The following is a 19,252-nucleotide window of genomic DNA, read 5'->3' on the forward strand; positions in this document are numbered from 1 at the left end:
ATCTGAATTACTTTCCCATTGTTCCTCAACTGCGGTGTAATATATACCATTTTCTAGCTCTGAGTCTTTACTGTTATCCATTTCAAATTTTGCTACATAGCCGGTCGGTCACATAWTTAATTCAGYGCWGAAATGTGTAGGCGGCTTAATTTACCCTGTCCCGCAACACAACTTACTCCATACCCGGGGTTAGTTGTGCCAAGAGACCACTTTGTTTTCAAAAGCTATGTTTTCAAATCTGTAATGTTTACATGAATTCTGATTATTTCCAGGGATACACAACATCATGAAATATGTATATGTCTTTGTTAGAAAGAAAATTATATTTCCTTTGAAGGAGTGATGCTGAATGTTAAAACAACTCAACTTACCCCACTTTTTCTTATTAATTTGAATGACCTGAAACACTCTTCTYTGAGTGACAGGGCAAAACTCCCAAACTGGTAGCTCTCTCTGTCCATCACGGCCATTACCATGTCCGCGTCCTCCACCACCACCTCCATCTCACTGTCCCGCTTACCCAGCATGCTTCTGTCGTTGATGTTGGCTGAGCCTGCCAGCAGACACACAGGATGAACTTATAAATTGTGCTTGGAGTGCCACTTTAGTCTCCTTAGCACCTCATTTAACACCTGATTTGCTTACCTATCAATAGGTGGTCCAGGTATGTCATGACATAGCACAAGCGGAGGGTAAACCCTACTMCTTGAAGTTTGCAGTTGTATCTAAAAATCTAAAATGTTCTCAAAACGTATCCTTTAATGTGTGAAATTTACTCTACTTATACTTCGGATATCGCTTTCAACAGGRAAAGTTTTTAAACATCTCTGGGGGCTAGGTGTTGATTTGGGATTTAGGGTGCCTTTCACTAGGTATCTGGATGTTGAAGAAAATGACTTTCATCTCATATTACGGGTACACCTCATCTCTTTTCATGTATCTGTATGGTAAGTGTCTTTTTATGAGGAAATTAGTTAACTACGGGACAGATGTTCTGGGTGAAAGATGTTATTTTAATGGCTTCCAGAACACATTTGCAGCCAAACACTGCAGCAYAGCCTGCAGCTGGAACATGCTCTCTGCTATTTTCCTGGGTGACACTGCCATCTACTGGGCAAATGGTGTACTTCTATCTTTTTCAACAGCAAACAAAAGTCTAAAAACGGTTGCACAGCACCAGTACTTTGTTTGTCTTCCTGAGAGTGTTGTGAAGTTATTTGTCATGTGATGTTTTGTAGTGTATAGGGTTAGATGCAGTCCAGCTTACTGATGATGATCATATCGCTATTCACTATGCCCATGTTGTCTTGTGTTGTTTTGATTTGATTTTATATTATCTYACTGACCGATGATGATGGTGTGATTGTTCACTATGACCAGTTTGTTGTGGTTATGTTATTTTATGTTGTGTTGTATAGTATTGTTGTTACAGTATATTATTTTACTGACCGATGATGATGGTGCGATTGTTCACTATGAGCAGTTTGATGTGGTTATGTTATTTTATGTTCTGTTGTATAGTATTGTTGTTACAGTATATTATCTTACTGACCGATGATGATGGTGCGATTGTTCACTATGAGCAGTTTGCTGTGGACATAGATCAGCTCAGTGACTAGTCTGTCGTCCAGGTCAGCATGAGTCCTCAGCCCACAGAACAAGATGTAGTTGATCCAGCAGGCTTCCACTGTACACACACACAGATGCACACACAGGTTGTACTATTTGCTCTCTCCTGTCAAAGCATCCAACATCTAGACCCCCTCACACGGCAACACTTGGGGGTTAGATTTCAGCTAATTGACTAGGGTTCTATTAATACTGCTGGCTGCAGCGAGGTGTATGAAAGCCCTTAATGCAGAGCGTTGTTAGTCAGAGAATTAGCCCATTTAAGGCATGGGATCTTTATTTCTATTTACAAAAGGGCCAGTGCTGCTCAGTTGACGCTATACATATGCAGGTTGTGTGCACTGTCGATAATGAGTGTTCAGGGGGCAGTGAGAGAGGGGCCGTGTTCAGGGGGCCGTGAAATGAATTGGCAGCCAATGGGACGTCTAGTTACTCACACATTTCAGTCTCTCGATGTGATCTCCCCAGCACATGGTCCTGTAGGGAAGAGAAGAAACAAACATCACTCCTCGTCTTTCTTTTCATCTCCACTTTCATCACTCTTTTCTTTTCCCATTTCTCTCCTCTCTGGCCATCCCYTCTTCTTTGTCCACTTAGCTCAGAACTGGCTTATCAAAGCTTTCTTTTCTCTCTTTTCTCATTTTCGCACTGCGTGGGAGACGTGATGTTTTTGTGTGTTCCTTAATCGCCTTTTAAGCGTGAGATGAGGTAACTGTTGTTTTTAGCATGGCCATTGTAATTTGCCTGTCTCTAAGGCAAAGGCGCGTGTCCAGTGCTTATTTAGAGCTTAATTGAGGCAATTAGGGAAGGAGTGTGTGAGAGGGTGTGAGATTGTGTGAGCAGTGATTACCTGTAATTAAAGTACATGATGGCTTTGATGGCTTGGCCCCCTTCTGAGGAGATGTCGCCTTCGTAGCTGGGTAGCAGAGGCATCACTATGTACACCCGGAACCGCCTTTTCTCCCTGAACACACACACAAGCAAGATACATACTGTAGTAAGATACAAGAGTAGTCCTATAAATCTACCCTAATAATCCTCACTAATCATGGAACTGTTATTACAACGGTCCAGTCGTCGTGAAYTGTGCACCAGGCTCCAGGGTTAAACTGCTACCTATGGTCTGTGTTCCATAATGATTCAAATATCCTACATGTCACAAATTATTGCACAACTTGTAATAAGCTAGCCTAATATGATCCTCAGGAACAACAACACGAATGTGACAGAGGAAATAAAGGTAAACTAACAATGGAATGGAATGGAGCTAAATGTAAGGAAACTAACACTAAAGTCAGTGACAGTTATAAATGGATGTGGGTATAACTGACGGTGCCGACTGATAGTGGCTAATATTTAACATGATACAAGTTGTAAAAAACACAGTGAAAAGACTGGACATTTAATTAAAACATTGTAGAAATCATAAATCAACTGGGTGGGATTGGCGCTATACTGTCATTTGTACATGGCTACCAAAGCATATCACTTGGGTCTCCAAATTTCATGACAAGTTATAATGTCAGCATTTCATAACCTTCAATGTGGAAAAGATAATATGTTGATATGCTTCAGTTTGCTGGCATATGACTGGTTTCACATTTCTCTCCAGCAATCATAAGGTAAAATAGATCTACATTTTTAAAAATGTATATTTACAATCCCCATATCCAAAGGGCTACTCATTTATAGYGGCGGCCCGGCCAATAAAATAAAATAATTGTATTAAAAATAATATATATGAAATACATATATATATATATTATATAATTCATGGATAACGTTTTAGATTATCATATAAGTGCAGTAAATTTGTACATTTTCCTGTTTCAAAAATATATTGTTCAAAACAAGCTGTTCAGTTACTTACTACCCTGTCCCTCAGTGACTGCTAGCTCCACCTCGATTGTTTTGCCAGCTATTTGCTATGAGGGGGAAATGCCCCAATGAAATCACASGATTTAATAGCATAAATTATAACAGCACAAAGTAAATGGACCATCCTGGGGATGCTCAAATGTGCGTCCGCTCAGTCTGAAATTCTGGGTGTGCTCTAGTCTCCTCCTCCCAATGAGTCTCTCGCGCCAGATGGCTTACTTCTGCATGTGAGACTTGATCTGCTCTATCAGGTACAGACGGCACTAAAGCAAAAAGCCAATTGCAATTAACTTGTAAATAAATGGTCATAACAGTCATGGGAGCCTGGGACTTGATAAACCGAACAACTTCATCCGACAAGAGTCCAAGGACAGTGGGATACACTAGCTAGAACCTCTGCTTGATTTTTTGTCACTATATTGTCACTATATTTATTATTTTTAAAACAGCAACTGCGGGTATTGTTTGTATTAAATAATCATTACTAGAACAAATTATTATACTGTACAATAATTGATACATACAGTATGTTGAACTGGAGCCAAAATAATGTAAATTTCAGCGTGAACATGAACCGTCAACAGCAAATCGTTAAAAAGAAAAACATAAAAGAAATTTGTTTCATTTGACTATATACTGTACAACACTGGATGGCATGAAAGACTGCAAAAATAATGATAATAATTTAAATTCAGCTTGCAGGAATGGGTACTAAACTCAGCAAAAAAAGAAACGTCCCCTTTTCAGGACACTGTCTTTCAAAGTTAATTCATAAAAATCCAAATAACTTCACAGATCTTAATTGTAAAGGGTTTAAACACTGTTTCCTACCATAAACAATTAATGAATATGTACCTGTGGAACGGTCGTTAAGACATTAACAGCTTACAGATGGTAGGCAATGAAGGTCACAGTTATGATAACTTAAGACACTAAAGAGGCCTTTCTACTGACTCTGAAAAACACCAAAAGAAAGATGCCCAGGGTCCCTGCTCATCTGCGTGAACGTGCCTTAAGCATGCTGCAAGGAAGCATGAGGACTGCAGATGTGGCCAGGGCAATTAATTGAAATGTCCGTACTGTGAGACGCCTAAGACAGCGCTACAGGGAGACAGGACGGACAGCTGATTGCCCTTGCAGTGGCAGACCACGTGTAACAACACCTGCACAGGATCGGTACATCCGAACATCACACCTGCGGGACAGGTACAGGATGGCAACAGCAACTGCCCAAGTTACACCAGGAACGCACAATCCYTCCATCAGTGCTCAGACTGTCCGCAATAGGCTGAGAGAGGCTGGACTGAGGGCTTGTAGGCCTGTTGTAAGGCAGGTCCTCACCAGACATCACCGGCAACAAACCTACCGTCGCTGGACCAGACAGGACTGGCAAAAAGGGCTCTTCACTGACGAGTCGAGGTTTTGTCTCAACAGGGGTGATGGGCGGATTCGCGTTTATCGTCGAAGGAATGAGCGTTAAAMCAAGGCCTGTACTCTGGAGCGGGATAGATTTGGAGGTGGAGGGTTCGTCATGGTCTGGGGTGGTGTGTCACAGCATCATCGGACTGAGCTTGGTGTCATTGCAGGCAATCTCACCTCTGTGCGTTGCAAGGAAGACATCTTCCTCCCTCATGTGGTACCCTTCCTGCAGGCTCATCCTGACATGACCCTCCAGCATGACAATGCCACAAGCCATACTGCTTGTTCTGTGCGTGATTTCCTGCAAGACAGGAATGTCAGTGTTCTGCCATGGCCAGCAAAGAGCCCACTGAGATCTGCCATGGCCAGTGGAACTTGTTCAGTTTATGTCTCAGTTGTTGAATCTTGTTATGTTCATGTAACRGATGTGAAATGGCTAGCTAGTTAGCGGGTACACAAATATTTACACATGTTAAGTTTGCTGAAAATAAACACAGTTGACAGTGAGAGGATGTTTCTTTTTTGCTGAGTTTGGAACGAGTGGCCGACTTCTCCATGGCCAGGAAGAACAATCTCATCTGCTGAGAGATACGATTATATTAGTTTGTTATACAGGAAAAGTAAAAACAATACAATCCTCACAACACTACAAGACAATCACACCAAACATAAATAACTGTAGAGGAGCAAGTAAATGAGTAGAGTACTAGTGTGMAAAAGCCAATAAAGTGACTGGGTAGTATTGTGTGTTGACTGTGACCTGGTGTTGTTGAATGTCCGGCAGGGGCAAGAAGGCAGGGGGCAAGAAGGATTGACAAACAAACACAGATACAAACACAAACTACTAGGTCATCATTCTTACCTTAGCTGAGTGATCCATGGTGACGACAACGTTGAATCCATCGCTGGCCATCAGATCCATGTCTATTCCCTTCACCATCAAATCAAATCAAAAATGTATTTATTTATATATCCCTTCGTACATCAGCTGATATCTCAAAGTGCTGTACAGAAACCCAGCCTAAAACCCCAAACAGCAAGCAATGCAGGTGTAGAAGCACGGTGGCTAGGAAAAACTCCCTAGAAAGGCCAAAACCTAGGAAGAAACCTAGAGAGGAACCAGGCTATGAGGGGTGGCCAGTCCTCTTCTGGCTGTGCCGGGAGGGTGGAGATTATAACAGAACATGGCCAAGATGTTCAAATGTTCATAAATGACCAGCATGGTCAAATAATAATCAGGAGTAAATGTCAGTTGCCTTTTCATAGCCGATCATTAAGAGTATCTCTACCGCTCCTGCGKTCTCTAGAGAGTTGAAAACAGCAGGTCTGGGACAGGTAGCACGTAGCACATTACAATTGATTATTCAATTAAATTTKCTTTTGCAAGCTCATCTCCCACAGTACTAATCCAGTATTGACGGAAGTCCCACCTTCRCGTGAATCCCATGTGGGATAAGTGACCCCTGGTGGTAAAGAATCGTCAGTAATGAAAAAAATATACAGTATATATACATATATATATATATTACATGTGACAGCAACCGTACGCTCACATTTGTAACAAGGGGTTACACTTAGGATAGCCATCCAATCTAAATTGATTGAATATCGGTGTCTCATTTAAATTATGAGATATTTAAAACTTTTTCACATTAACCTAGATGGAGCAATGCTTTAAGGTTAATTCAAGTTTATTTCTCAGATAGCCTATACRGGTATGATTGATCCTTAACAGTGATTAATTATTCATGTATTGGATGGTTCATTAATGTCTTTAAATAGATTTTAAAACGTTTTCTCAGTTTCCAACAACTCAAAACCCAAACTTTGAAAAAAAAAACTTTTTAGCAATAATGTGCAAGCAATCAGAGGGGGTGGTTCCCAGTCCCCCGCTAATTAGTAAACCCTCACCTATAAAAGGATTGATCTCAGCAGCGATACAAACCTTAACTATGCCATCTGCGGAAAAACAGCAGAAATTGCGGAAAACGCTCTCCAAAATCAACTATTGGGCGTAGGCATTGTAAAGGTTCACGCCAGTTTAGCCCTGATGTATCGCCATCAGAGATTGACATCGGTCTAGTACCGCAGTGCAGAAGCACGAGCAAGAAACGGTTGACATGAAGAGACAGGTGGAGAGAACCAGGACACCAATGACAAAAACAGAAGAGGTAAACATTCTGCTTGCTGAGGAACAACGTAATTTAATAGTAATTTTAAAAAATGATGACGATGAACGAGCACAAACTCTTCAACAAAATAGTTTTCTACAGTAACAAATTGATTTAACAAAACTAAATAAGTGTAGGCCATGCCAAACTAGATGAATCTGTTGAGTTATCTACAAACAGGAGTGTGCAATTTGATAACCCGCATACAGTTTTGATGAATGTTACTCAAAGCAATAATATTCTAGTCTAAATGCTGCAGACCAAAGACGATTAGTTAAMCTCTCTAGGATARGGGTCAGCATTTTCACGTTTGGATGAAAAGCGCGCCCAGAGTAAACTGCCTCCTACTCAGTCCCATATGCTAATATATGCATATTATTATTAGTATTGGATAGAAAACACTCTGAAGTTTCTAAAACTGTTTGAATCATGTCTGTGACTATAACATAACTTATTTGTCAGGCAAAACCCCGAGGACAAACCATTCAGATTTTTTTTTTTAGGTCACTCTCTTTTCAATGCGATTTCATTGGGAATCCAGATTTCTAAGGGACTTTTCTGCAGTTCCTATCGCTTCCACTGGACGTCAACAGTCTTGACTGTTGACGTAGTTGAGGTTTTTCCTTTGAGAAATGAAGAAGTAGCCATGTTCAGAATGAGGCTCCAGTGAAGTGTACTGTTTGTTAGAGGCGCATAACCAGAAAGCATGCTACACATTGTTTTCCTCCGGGATTGAACACAGATCATCCCGTCTTCAATTTTATCGATTATTTACGTTAAAAAATACCTAACGTTTTATTAGAAAAGTAGTTTGAAATGTTTGGACAACGCTTACAGGTAACTTTTGAGATATTTTGTAGTCACGTTGTACAAGTTGGAACCGGTGTTTTTCTGGATCAAACACGCCAAATAAATGGACATTTTGGATATATATCGACGGAATTAATCGAACAAAAGGACAATTTGTGATGTTTATGGGACATATTGGAGTGCCAACAGAAGAAGCTCGTCAAAGGTAAGGCATGAATTATATCTTTATTTCTGTGTTTTGTGTCGCGCCTGGAAGGTTGAAATATGATGGTCTGTGATTGTTAGTTGGGGTGCTATCCTCAGATAATAGCATTGTTTCCTTTCGCCGTAAAGCTTTTTTGAAATCTGACACGTTGACTGGAATCACAACAAGTGTAGCTTTAATTTGGTATATTGAATGTGTGATTTCATGAAAGTTGAATTTTTATAGTAATTTATTTGAATTTGGCGCTCTGCATTTTCACTGGATGTTGGCCAGGTGGGATGCTACCATCCCACATTTCCCAGAGAGGTTAATGAACACAATGTCTAAGTTGGATGACAAATCAGCAGAATTCATTGAAGTCATTGACCAAATGAATGATGAGAGAACTCAGGTGTTGAAGATGAAATTATTGATATCTAAGTAAGCGGAGGAAATATCATCACTGAATCTCTAGATAAGTATGAGGCCGAACGGAGCAAGTGCGACACTCGTGTGTCTAAAATCAGTACTCTAAGCGCCCAAATGGACTCTGCGATGCAGTAGAATACAATCCTTAGTTTACAATCTAGAGGAATTCCAGAACGTTCATGCGCTACAGCGTGACTACCCAGTCAAGCAACCGGAGCTCGGTACTCAAAGGAGTGAAGATGATAGAAGGTTTCAGACTTTGCCTCCCTCGTGTCCCTCAGTCTTCTCCTCTTGGCCATTCGGCACAGAGTATTATGGCGCCTCTTCGCAAACAAAGCCGAAGCTTGGCTTCTCCTCTTCTTCTTCTCTCTTCAGGTTCGTTCATCTACAACAGCAACACGTACAAAACGACTACGTCAAACAAGCTCGGAATGAACACCCACCAGCTTACTATCATAGGCTTTGTTCAGCTTACTTTGGCCAACTCACTGAAACAGGAATGGAAGAGCTGTTACCATTCAAACAAATGTTTCTGTCGAACATGTATCCCACCTTCATTACCTACTTGGGCCCTACAGCCCACGTTGGCTTGCCTATTTTACAGCTCAGAGAGCTTGCRAGCACAGCTTTTGAGGCATCAAAGTATGCAACGCTAAGGGCCCTGACATCTCAGTTTCGAAGACTGACCAAGAGCACTCACTCCAGTTAGAGGGTGCATCATCAGGTATTGGAGCGTTGAGAGATGAAGCACAACAACGGTTTCTACCAAGAAACCATGATACCAATACCCACCGCAGTCAAAATAACTGTAAAGTACGTCGCCATCGAAACAACTACCATTACAATCGACCTGATTGCTACGTTCCTGCACCCAACCCACACAAAGTGTCAGAGCACAAGGGCAACAAAGGGTTCATGGATGATCAAAACGTAGACCAATATAAAAGTTCTACTACATGGAGAACTAAAGTGAGAAAAGTCACTAGGACTAGACGTGGAATTGACGGACTAGGACTAGACGTGGAATTGGAACAGGTCCGCCGGAATTAACGCCCTTAACAAGGACGTTAGTAATCAAATTACTCCTGCTCTCAATCGAGACCCTATCCAGGGCCCGCTCAACCAAGAAACAAGCCCACAGGCTTTTTCTATAGACTCTGATACAAAGGTTSCGAAGAAAAAGATAAAAAGCTTCGCAAAAGCCAAATCCACTCAAAATCCGATAAGTCAATCTGTTTTCACCATGAACAGAAATGACAKATCACTTTGTTGAAAACAACCCCTCCACTTTGTGGGGAATATGTCCGCTACACGCATTTCAAAGAGAACATACCTGAAAACAGTCCCGGAGGACTGCTTAACCTGTCATGCGCTAATTGATTCGTGTTCGACAATATCGCTCTTATCCCTAAAACGCTGTTCAATGATCTCAAAAGGGATATGAAGCCAACTAAACATTGATAAAAAAGGAATGATGCAACAATACACTTTGCGGTTTCACTCAGACTACCTCGCCTCTCACATTGAGACTCATGCTGAAACTACACTACCAGGACGTATCGCTTGTTCACCCTGTGCATGTTACTAGCCTCGAATTTGAACCCCTGCTACTTGGAGCAGACTTGGTGCATCGTTTTACTCCCACTGGTGGATTGGATAACCAACCAAGTATGGTCACTGGTCCCAGTCCACTAACCACACTGTCTCCTCCTAAAGCCAGCTGCAACGCAGTCATCCACGAGGGGTAACTGTCAACAGCATCACTTCAGAAAAATAAGTTTCGAAACCTCTTGGTGCAGAATCGTATCCAAGGAGATATTACGATATCTTGACACATTCCATCAGCAAACCTGATTGACCATTCTTTTCATGATTTCGAGCCAGCAGTCTCTGTGAATGAGCACCTTCCCTCCTCCTTGCAGTCGTGCAATACTATAGTTGAGATGAAACCCCTAACCCTAACTCTTAACCTCTCTAGGGTATGTGGGATGGTAGCGTCTCACCTCGTCAACAGCCAGTGAAACTGCAGGGCGCCAAATTCAAAACAACAGAAATCCCATAATTAAAATTCCTCAAACATACATGTATTTTACACCATTTTAAAGATACACTTGTTGTAAATCCAGCCACAGTGTCCGATTTCAAAAAGGCTTTACGACGAAAGCAAACCAAATGATTATGTTAGGTCAGAGCCAAGTCACAGAAAAACACAGCCATTTTTCCAGCCAAAGAGAGGAGTCACAAAAAGCAGAAATATGGATAAAATTAATCATTAATCTTTGATGATCTTCATCAGATGACACTCATAGGACTTCATGTTACACAATACATGTATGTTTTGTTCGGTAAAGTTCATATTTATATCCAAAAATCTGAGTTTACATTGGCGCGTTATGTTCAGTAGTTCCAAAACATCCGGTGATTTTGCAGAGAGCCACATCAATTTACAGAAATACTCATAATAAACATTGCTAAAAGATACAACTGTTACGCATGGAATTTTAGATCCACTTCTCCTTAATGCAACCGCTGTGTCAGATTTTAAAAAAACTTTATGGAAAAAGAAAACCATGCAATAATCTGAGTACGGCGCTCAGACGACAAATCAACCCAAAGAGATATCCGCCATGTTGTGCAGTCAACAGAAGTCAGAATAACATTATAAACATTCACTTACCTTTGATGATCTTCATCAGAATGCACTCCCAGGAATCCCAGTTCCACAATAAATGTTTGTTTTGTTCGATAATGTCCATCATTTATGTCAAAATTCCTCCTTGTTGTTCGCGCGTTCAGTACACAATCTAAACTCACGACACGTGTGCAAGTCCAGCGGAAAGTATGGATGAAAAGTCCATAAAGTTCCGTTACAGTCCGTAGAAACATGTCAAACGATGTATAGAATCAATCTTTGGGATGTTTTTAACATAAATCTTCAATAATGTTCCAACCGGAGAATTCCTTTGGAACAGGAGCTACCTCTCATGTGAACGTGCATGGTCAGCGCATGGTCAGCTCGTGGCACTCTGGGASAGACCTTACTCAATCCCYTCTCATTTGCCCCCACTTCACAGTAGAAGCATCAAACAAGGTTCTAAAGACTGTTGACATCTAGTGTAAGCCTTAGGAAGTGCAACATGACCCCATTTCTACTGTATCTTGAATAAGCAAAGAGTTGAAAACCTACAAACCTCAGATTTCCCACTTCCTGGTTGGATTTTTTCTCAGGTTTTAGCCTGCCATATGAGTTCTGTTATACTCACAGACATCATTCAAACAGTTTTAGAAACAGTTTCAGAGTGTTTTCTATCCAAATATACTAATAATATGCATATCCTAGGATCTGGGCCTGAGTAGCAGGCAGTTTACTCTTGACATGCTTTTCATCCGGACATGAAAATACTGCTCTATACCCCAAAGAAGTTAACCCTAAACTGAAACCCTTAACTCCTAACTCTAACCCTAATTGTAAACCGAAACCAAAGCCTAAAATAGCCTTTTTTCTTGTGGGGACCGGCAAAATTAAATGCTCCTTGTTTTACTATCCTTTGAGGACTTCTGGTCCTCACAAGGACAGTACAACCAATTACAAACACATGTGTGGACACAGACACATAAGCACACATTGTAAACCCACATGTGAAAACACACATCATAAAAACACAAATGCAAATGCAAACACACACACACACACACACACACACCTGTACGCTCGTAGGATCCTCTGTGTCAGTGCATCTCCTATGCTGTTGTGAATGGTTCTGTCTGCACAGCTGATGAAAAACTGGTTCTGGAAGAGAAGCTTTGGTTATGTACCAAAAGTGGTTGACTGATGAAGGGCCAAAACATTTCTTATTGTAAGACCACACCGACATCGCACTGCACTTGACATCGCATTGCACCGACATCAGCTCAAGGATAAATTACCTTTAAAAGTCAAGTGCAGTGTGATGTTKGCGCAGTGTGACTTGTTTGAATCCCAGCTTAAGACAAGTAAGTTTTCATACAACCTCATTTGACCTAGGTAAGCAGTCTTATAGCTAAAGTATGACGGTCACCTCTACAGTATGTAGATTAASTGTTTGCTGTTCTGGATGGCAGAGATGTAGGCCAGGTATATAGACTCCTTGTGGATGTTAGATCCTATAGACCACTGGCCTATCAACCTCAATACCTAAATGCAGAGAAATACATTTTTCATACCTTTAAAACACACACACACAGTTTCATAACACATGCTGATAGTACAGTATATTCGTATAGTTTTGTGTGTGTGTTCTCCCTACATGTACATTGCCCTGTGTATGTTTTCCCAGGAGTGGCGGCAGCTCCATGGGGGCAGAGAGAAACTTGGGCATCAGACAGGGTTAAAACGTTATTCAGAGTGCTTCCTCACCAACTACAAGCACACACACACACACCCAGGTAAGCAAACACACACACACACACACACACACACACACACACACACACACCACAACACACCACACGCACACGACACACACACACACAACCACACACACACAACACACACACACACACACACACACACACAAAGAGACAAAAAGAGAGTTGATTAAGACCAGACATCAGAGCATTGCGTTGACTGTGAAAATCATCCCCAGAAAAAGGCTACTAATTACACAGGAGAATAGCTATGTGATGTCACAGTTCCCTTTGACTCCAATATGCTGCCCTTACATCCACTTAGACAGAGGATCAGTGTGTGGTGTTCAGAAGTCACTGGCCTTCTCTGTCTACTTTAACAGTGGGTCTGATTGCAGTGAATGCTGGGTGTACGAGGGTAAACTCATCCACTAACTGTGCTCTTAATGTTCTAGAATCCCTATTGTCCACACCAGACACAACTCTTTAACTACTGTGTCTGGTGTCTCTTGATGAGCTTGACCAAATCAAGGGAGAATGAATGAGGTCAGTAAAATGGTGTACTCATAAGAACAGTATTGTTCTTCAGGGGGCAACTAACTGCTAGTCTGGGTGCCCGGCTGAGCGATTAGCATTGTTTGGTGCAAAGCAGATTTACTTGGTAAAACAACCGCCACATCTCTCAAATTCTGCTTTTAAGAAAGGAACGACAAAATGTAATGTACTGTATGTGCTATTCTTTGTTGAATTGTTGAATTTATAAGAGGTTAAACTAGCCTTTTAAAGTGACAATGCTTGGATTTCAGCTTTATCCAAGTTTCCTTATTTCCTTATCAACATTTCACTTTCATTATCAGAAGCTGCATTCTCATCTTTCGTCATTTTCAAAACATTCATTTAATCTCTTATTTTTTCTCCCTCCACAAATTTGTGGCTGATAAGTAAGGTGGTGGGGGTGCAAATTAGCCGTCTGTATCTCATGTCAACATTCACCACAGGACCAAGGCTAATCCCAGCCCTGTGTTTTTAAACAGATGGTTACTAGTACAATAAAAAGTAGCAAATTATTTTAGCAGCAGGCGTCTCAGGCAATTAACAACTGGCATAATGTGTTGATTAAATATCCATTCAGTCTCAATGAAGAGAGAAACGCTCTCCTTCTCCGCCTAGACTGTTGCTGGCACACATCCGAGAGCCAGCTACTCAAACTACGGTGACCTTGATGCAGAGAGAGACAAAGGTAGACTTACCAAAGACAAAAATAACCATTTCAGATACTGTGTTAATTCGGTCTTTGTTTATCGAGGTCAGTCAAGTGTTGGTCTAGTTGGTTTTATGGAGAGACAATAGAGAGGGATGAAGAGTTTAACACAATAAACAAACTGGGTCTTTGGGTTGATTAGGTTGCATGTGTTTTTTTAAGCACATGTTGAATCCACCTATTTCAAACCAAAATGAAACGACAAGCATCAACGTCTCACTTATTTAATGTTGAATTCACATTAGTCGATAACCTGAATTCAACAAAACTGGATGTTGAGCAGATGTCTGGTTGTAACTTTTTTCCGATCGTTCTACTGTTCTATAGAGTGCTGTTATTTGGATTCATGTCAATTTATCTTTTATGTAGAAACCTTAACAGGCTTAACATGTGTATCTTTTAGTGGGATGGTTATTGTGCATTAATTATGTTTTAGGCATCAACTAATCTATAGTAACAGACACAAACCAGCAGACACAAACTGAGGATTATACAGTCGGGAAAATACTAGAAGTCTTTATAGTAACTGATACTGAGGGCCTACAGTTTATACACAAATTTACTGTACAGTACATCTGATACGGCTTCATGTTCATATCTCTGATTAAATTATTTTCATTTTGAAACTGTGCTTTCTTTGTGAGACCAATGAATGGAGAAAATGACTTCGGGCCTTGTTCCCTGATCAGCAGTAGTCAATTGCCACCCCAATTGACTACCCGGGGCAACCCAATGCAATTGCACTTTGTCTTTGAGCCAGAAATTTCTCATTTTCAATCAAACACATAATCAGGGCCATTCATCTGGCTGTGGTCCCCCTGTATTCTCCTCTTTCTCTCTCTTTCTCCCATTCGCACCTAGCTTCTCCCTTTCTTTAATTACTCGGGAAAAAACTCTACTCCTCTGATCCCCAGCCAAGCCTGAAATATGACTGSCGTTATTCTAAAGGAAACCATACAGGCTCAAACCAATTCAATTACCTGACAATCAAAGTAGAAAGGGCCTCAAATTGCCCTGAAATGGGAGCGAGGTAGAGATGGTGGTGGTGGTTGTATGGGTGAGCGAGGCTGGTATGGAGAGCAGGGCACAAAGACTAACTGCAGGGGGTGCTAAGCTCAAGCTAATAAATATATCCCTCTATTGAAGAAGGACTGGAGAAGGACTGGAGCACTCAGAGAAGTGGGAAACAAATCAACAACCTTATAGGTCATTTAGATAGCATGTTTGTCCCCGACTGCAGCACTTAAGGTATATTTAGTTCATCATTTCACGTTTTTCGACTATGCTTCATGTGAAATTTCCGTGCTATTATTTCAAAACTGTAGGGATTAAATGGTGTTTGTATATGAGAGTGCAGAGTGTGAAAATGAGAATTGATGAGGCATTTGCAGAGCTAATATCATATATAATGCATTGTCTTAAGCTTTTGGAAAGTTGTAAACAACATAAGAAATGATAGTTTCCTGTACATGAAATAAATGTTTTATATTATGTTATTATTATTATTATTATATATATATATTTGAATTGCCTTCGACTTCAAGACTTCCATATCATAAGATATTGTGAAGAGAAAGATATGACAACCAAAAACAAACAGTATGTAAAGAAACAATGTTATTTTGTCTTACCTTTGTAAAATTCCGTCTCGGAATGAAATGCCTAGCGATATCTCGGGCAGCTCTGCCCTGCACCGCCACCCCAATATCATGCCACGGCATTTGAGGGTGTTTTGAACCTGTCGATAAAGTCTTCAACAAAAGCAAACAAACAAACAAACAAGAACAAATCAAAACATAACTTTGTTAAGCCTACCAGGAATATGCCTACATCTGCATTGTTAGGAGCTAGTAAAATAAGCATTTCACTGCACCCGCTTTAACATCTGCTAATCTGTGTATGCGACCAATAAACTTTTATCTGATTTTGATTTGACACACACAGACACAATTGAGCCTGGGTGCATTGTGATTGTGCATTCACACAAAAGAAGAAAACTACCACTCCTTCCCCACCACCCACCCCAACTCAATAAGGAACAAAACATAGCCCCTCGTCCTATGTGTGGGGGGGGTGATCAAAGATTGGCTTTAATCTCAGTCATTCCCTGCCTGCCCATGTTTCCCCTTTCCTTCGTCTGGAAATGGCAGAATATTTTAATGTATGTATCTGCCAACAGTCCCCTCCCCCTGCTGTGTCTTACCTAGTTATTACTGTGTGAGCCCTAGACCCACAGCTTTATAAAAGCACAGATGCCAGGGCTGGGGGAACGGAGAGGTATGCTTTGTCCCAAATGGCAGCCTATTCCCTATACAGTGCACACATTTTGACCAGGGCCTACAGGGCTCTGGTCAAAAGTAGTGCACTATATAGGGAATAGGGTGCCATTTGGAATGCACATGTTGCGAGCAGTGGAGAGAGAACTGACAGCAACCCCCACTGGCTGCAGAATGGGATAGTTTGGGAGAACTCAGGTGCAAACTGACAACTTCGATTTTTTGTTTTTATGGTTTGTTTCTTCTTTTGTTTGTGAGGGGTTATTTTTGTTGTTTGTTTCTTTGGGCCATTTGATGATTTGGGATTGATCGTATGAAAGAGAATCCAGTTGTCGTATAGTTCGTTTTTWAAAAATGTGACCTTTTGCTGTTTCAGCAATTGTAAAAAAAAAAAAACACACACACAGACACACACAAATTAAATCAAAACTAACTCAATGTCCTTCATGGTTTGTGGCATGTTCCAGGTYAGTCTATGCTTGACTAGGCACAGCACAGTGGGTGTGGATGAGGTTCCAAAACAACATTTTGATATTTGGAATGTCAAACTGTGTATATCAGAATACGGGCCGCAACTGAAATGGAGGAATGTAGAACAGTCCAGGACTGAACAAAATAATGGACACCAGGGTTCGGGTAAATAAGAAAATAATTTGTATTTGTATTTGTAGATGTTCTGATGCTCATTAGTGTTATAGTCACTCATACTAGTACTACAGGTTTACTACCTCTAAAATGACCCTTTCCCCTTTTCCTAAATTGAAGCAGAGTATAGGTGTAGTACTGTCAAAAGGCTTGTTGAGCTTGACCAATTCTTTGAAAATGAAGCTGCAGTAGTCTTTGCCATGCCAGAACCTGGTTTCTCCACACAACTCATTGTTACTGATGTGACTCCTTAGGGAGCCTGTCTCTGAAACACACACACGCACAGATCACACACTAACACAGGGTCAGGATCACAGGGCTAAAGGACCAACACTCAACACATTAAGTATTTATTAGCACAGGAGTAGTGTAGGAGTAGAGATGTCGACTCACCATAAGGTAAGTGCAGATACTTGATAACTAATAGTGGTATTAGAATAGAAGCAGTAGTAGTAGCAGTAGTAGTAGTGGTATTAGAATGTAGTAGTAGTAGTAGTGGTGGTGGTATTAGACTAGTAGCAGTAGTAGTAGTAGTAGTGGTATTAGAATAGTAGCAGTAGTAGTAGTAGTGGTATTAGAATAGTAGTAGTAGTAGTAGTAGTAGTAGTGGTGGTGGTAGCAGTGTTAATAGAATAGTAGTAGCAGTAGTAGTAGTGGAGGTGGTAGCAGGGTTAATAGAATAGTAGTAGTAGTAGTAGTAGTAGTATAATAATAGCAGTAGTAGTGGTAATAGTAGTATTAGAATAGTAGCAGTAGTAGTGGTAATAGTAGTATTAGAATAGTAGCAGTAGTAGTAGTAGTAGTAGTAGTATTAGAATAATAGTAGTACAGTATAAGTAGTATCAGTAGTAGTAGTACTGGTAGTAGTAGTAGTAGTAGTAGTGGTATTATAATAGTAGTAGTATTAGCAGTAGTATTAGAATAGCAGTAGTAGTGGTAATCGTAGTATTAGAATAGTACCAGCAGTAGTAATAGTAGTGTAATATCAGTAGTTGTGTATTAGTAGTGCATGATGTACAATAGGGTAAGGGTCAGGAGTAGTGAGGTTGTAGTAGTAGTGGTAGTAGTACTAGTAGTAGTAGTAGTAGTAGTGGTATTATAATAGTAATCAATTAAAATCAAAGTTTATTTGTCACGTGCGCCGAATACAACAGGTGTAGGTAGACCTTACAGTGAAATGCTTACTTACAGTCGCTAACCAATAATGCGAAAAAATGTATGTGTGTGTGTGTGGGTGTGTGTGTGTGTGTGTGTGTGTGTGTGTGTGTGTGTGTGTGTGTGTGTGTGTGTGTGTGTGTGTGTGTGTGTGTGTGTGTGTGTGTGTGTGTGTGTGTAGATAAGTAAAGAAATAAAACAACAGTAAAAAGACATTTGAAAATAACAGTAGCAAGACTATATACAGACACCGGTTAGTCAGGCTTATTGAGGTAGTGTCACGTTCCTGACCGGTTTTCTGTTATTTTGTATGTGTTTKACGGTCAGGGCGTGAGTTTGGGTGGGTAGTCTATGTTATGTGTTTCTATGTTTGTTAAAGGGTGACCTGATATGGTTCTCAATTAGAGGCAGGTGGTTTTCATTTCCTCTGATTGAGAGCCATATTTAGGTAGGTGTTTTCACATTGATTGTTGTGGGTGGTTGTCTCCTGTGTCTGTGTTTGTCGCGCCACACGGGACTGTCTCGGTTTGTTTGTACGTTCGTTCTTTTGTGTAGTCATTTTCCTGTTCGTGAGTTCTTCGTTGTATGTAAGTTCGCATGTCCAGGTCTGTCTACGTCGTTTGTTATTTTGTTAGTTATTCAAGTATAGTTCGTTTTTGTCTTGTTTAAATAAATTCATYATGTCCTATGACAAGGCTGCATTTTGGTCGAATCCCTGCTCCTCCTCTTCGGATGAAGAGAACCACCCACCGTTACAGAACCACCCACCAACCAAAGACCAAGCGGCGTGGGAGAGCGCTACAGCGAAACCAGGATTCGTGGACATGGGAGGAGATATTGAATGGAGAAGGACCCTGGGCTAAGGCAGGAGAGAATCGCCGCTCTCGGGAAGAGAGGGAGGCAGCTAAAGCCCAGGAGCGGTGGTTTGAGGAGGCAGCAAGGAGACGTGGCTGGAAGCCTGTGAGTAAACCCCAAAGATTTCTTGGGGGGGGCTAGAAGGGAGAGTGGC

The 19,252-nt window shown here is 40.9% G+C and overlaps 1 protein-coding gene across 1 annotated transcript; it reads right to left on the reverse strand.

The window, feature by feature from the left end:
- Positions 1 to 252: 252 nt before the first annotated feature.
- Positions 253 to 12,854, reverse strand: LOC139029418 (phospholipase D1-like). The gene is made up of 7 exons (XM_070449278.1): positions 12,813 to 12,854; positions 12,589 to 12,694; positions 12,225 to 12,315; positions 2,480 to 2,593; positions 2,063 to 2,106; positions 1,553 to 1,687; positions 253 to 553 (listed from the first exon to the last, which is right to left on the reverse strand). The coding sequence occupies exons 1-7, from the start codon at positions 12,852 to 12,854 to the stop codon at positions 363 to 365; spliced, it is 723 nt and encodes a 240-aa protein (XP_070305379.1). The 3' UTR covers positions 253 to 362.
- Positions 12,855 to 19,252: the final 6,398 nt, after the last annotated feature.

Source organism: Salvelinus sp. IW2-2015, linkage group LG2, assembly GCF_002910315.2.
Source record: "Salvelinus sp. IW2-2015 linkage group LG2, ASM291031v2, whole genome shotgun sequence".
In the NCBI taxonomy this organism is placed as follows: Eukaryota; Metazoa; Chordata; class Actinopteri; order Salmoniformes; family Salmonidae; genus Salvelinus; species Salvelinus sp. IW2-2015.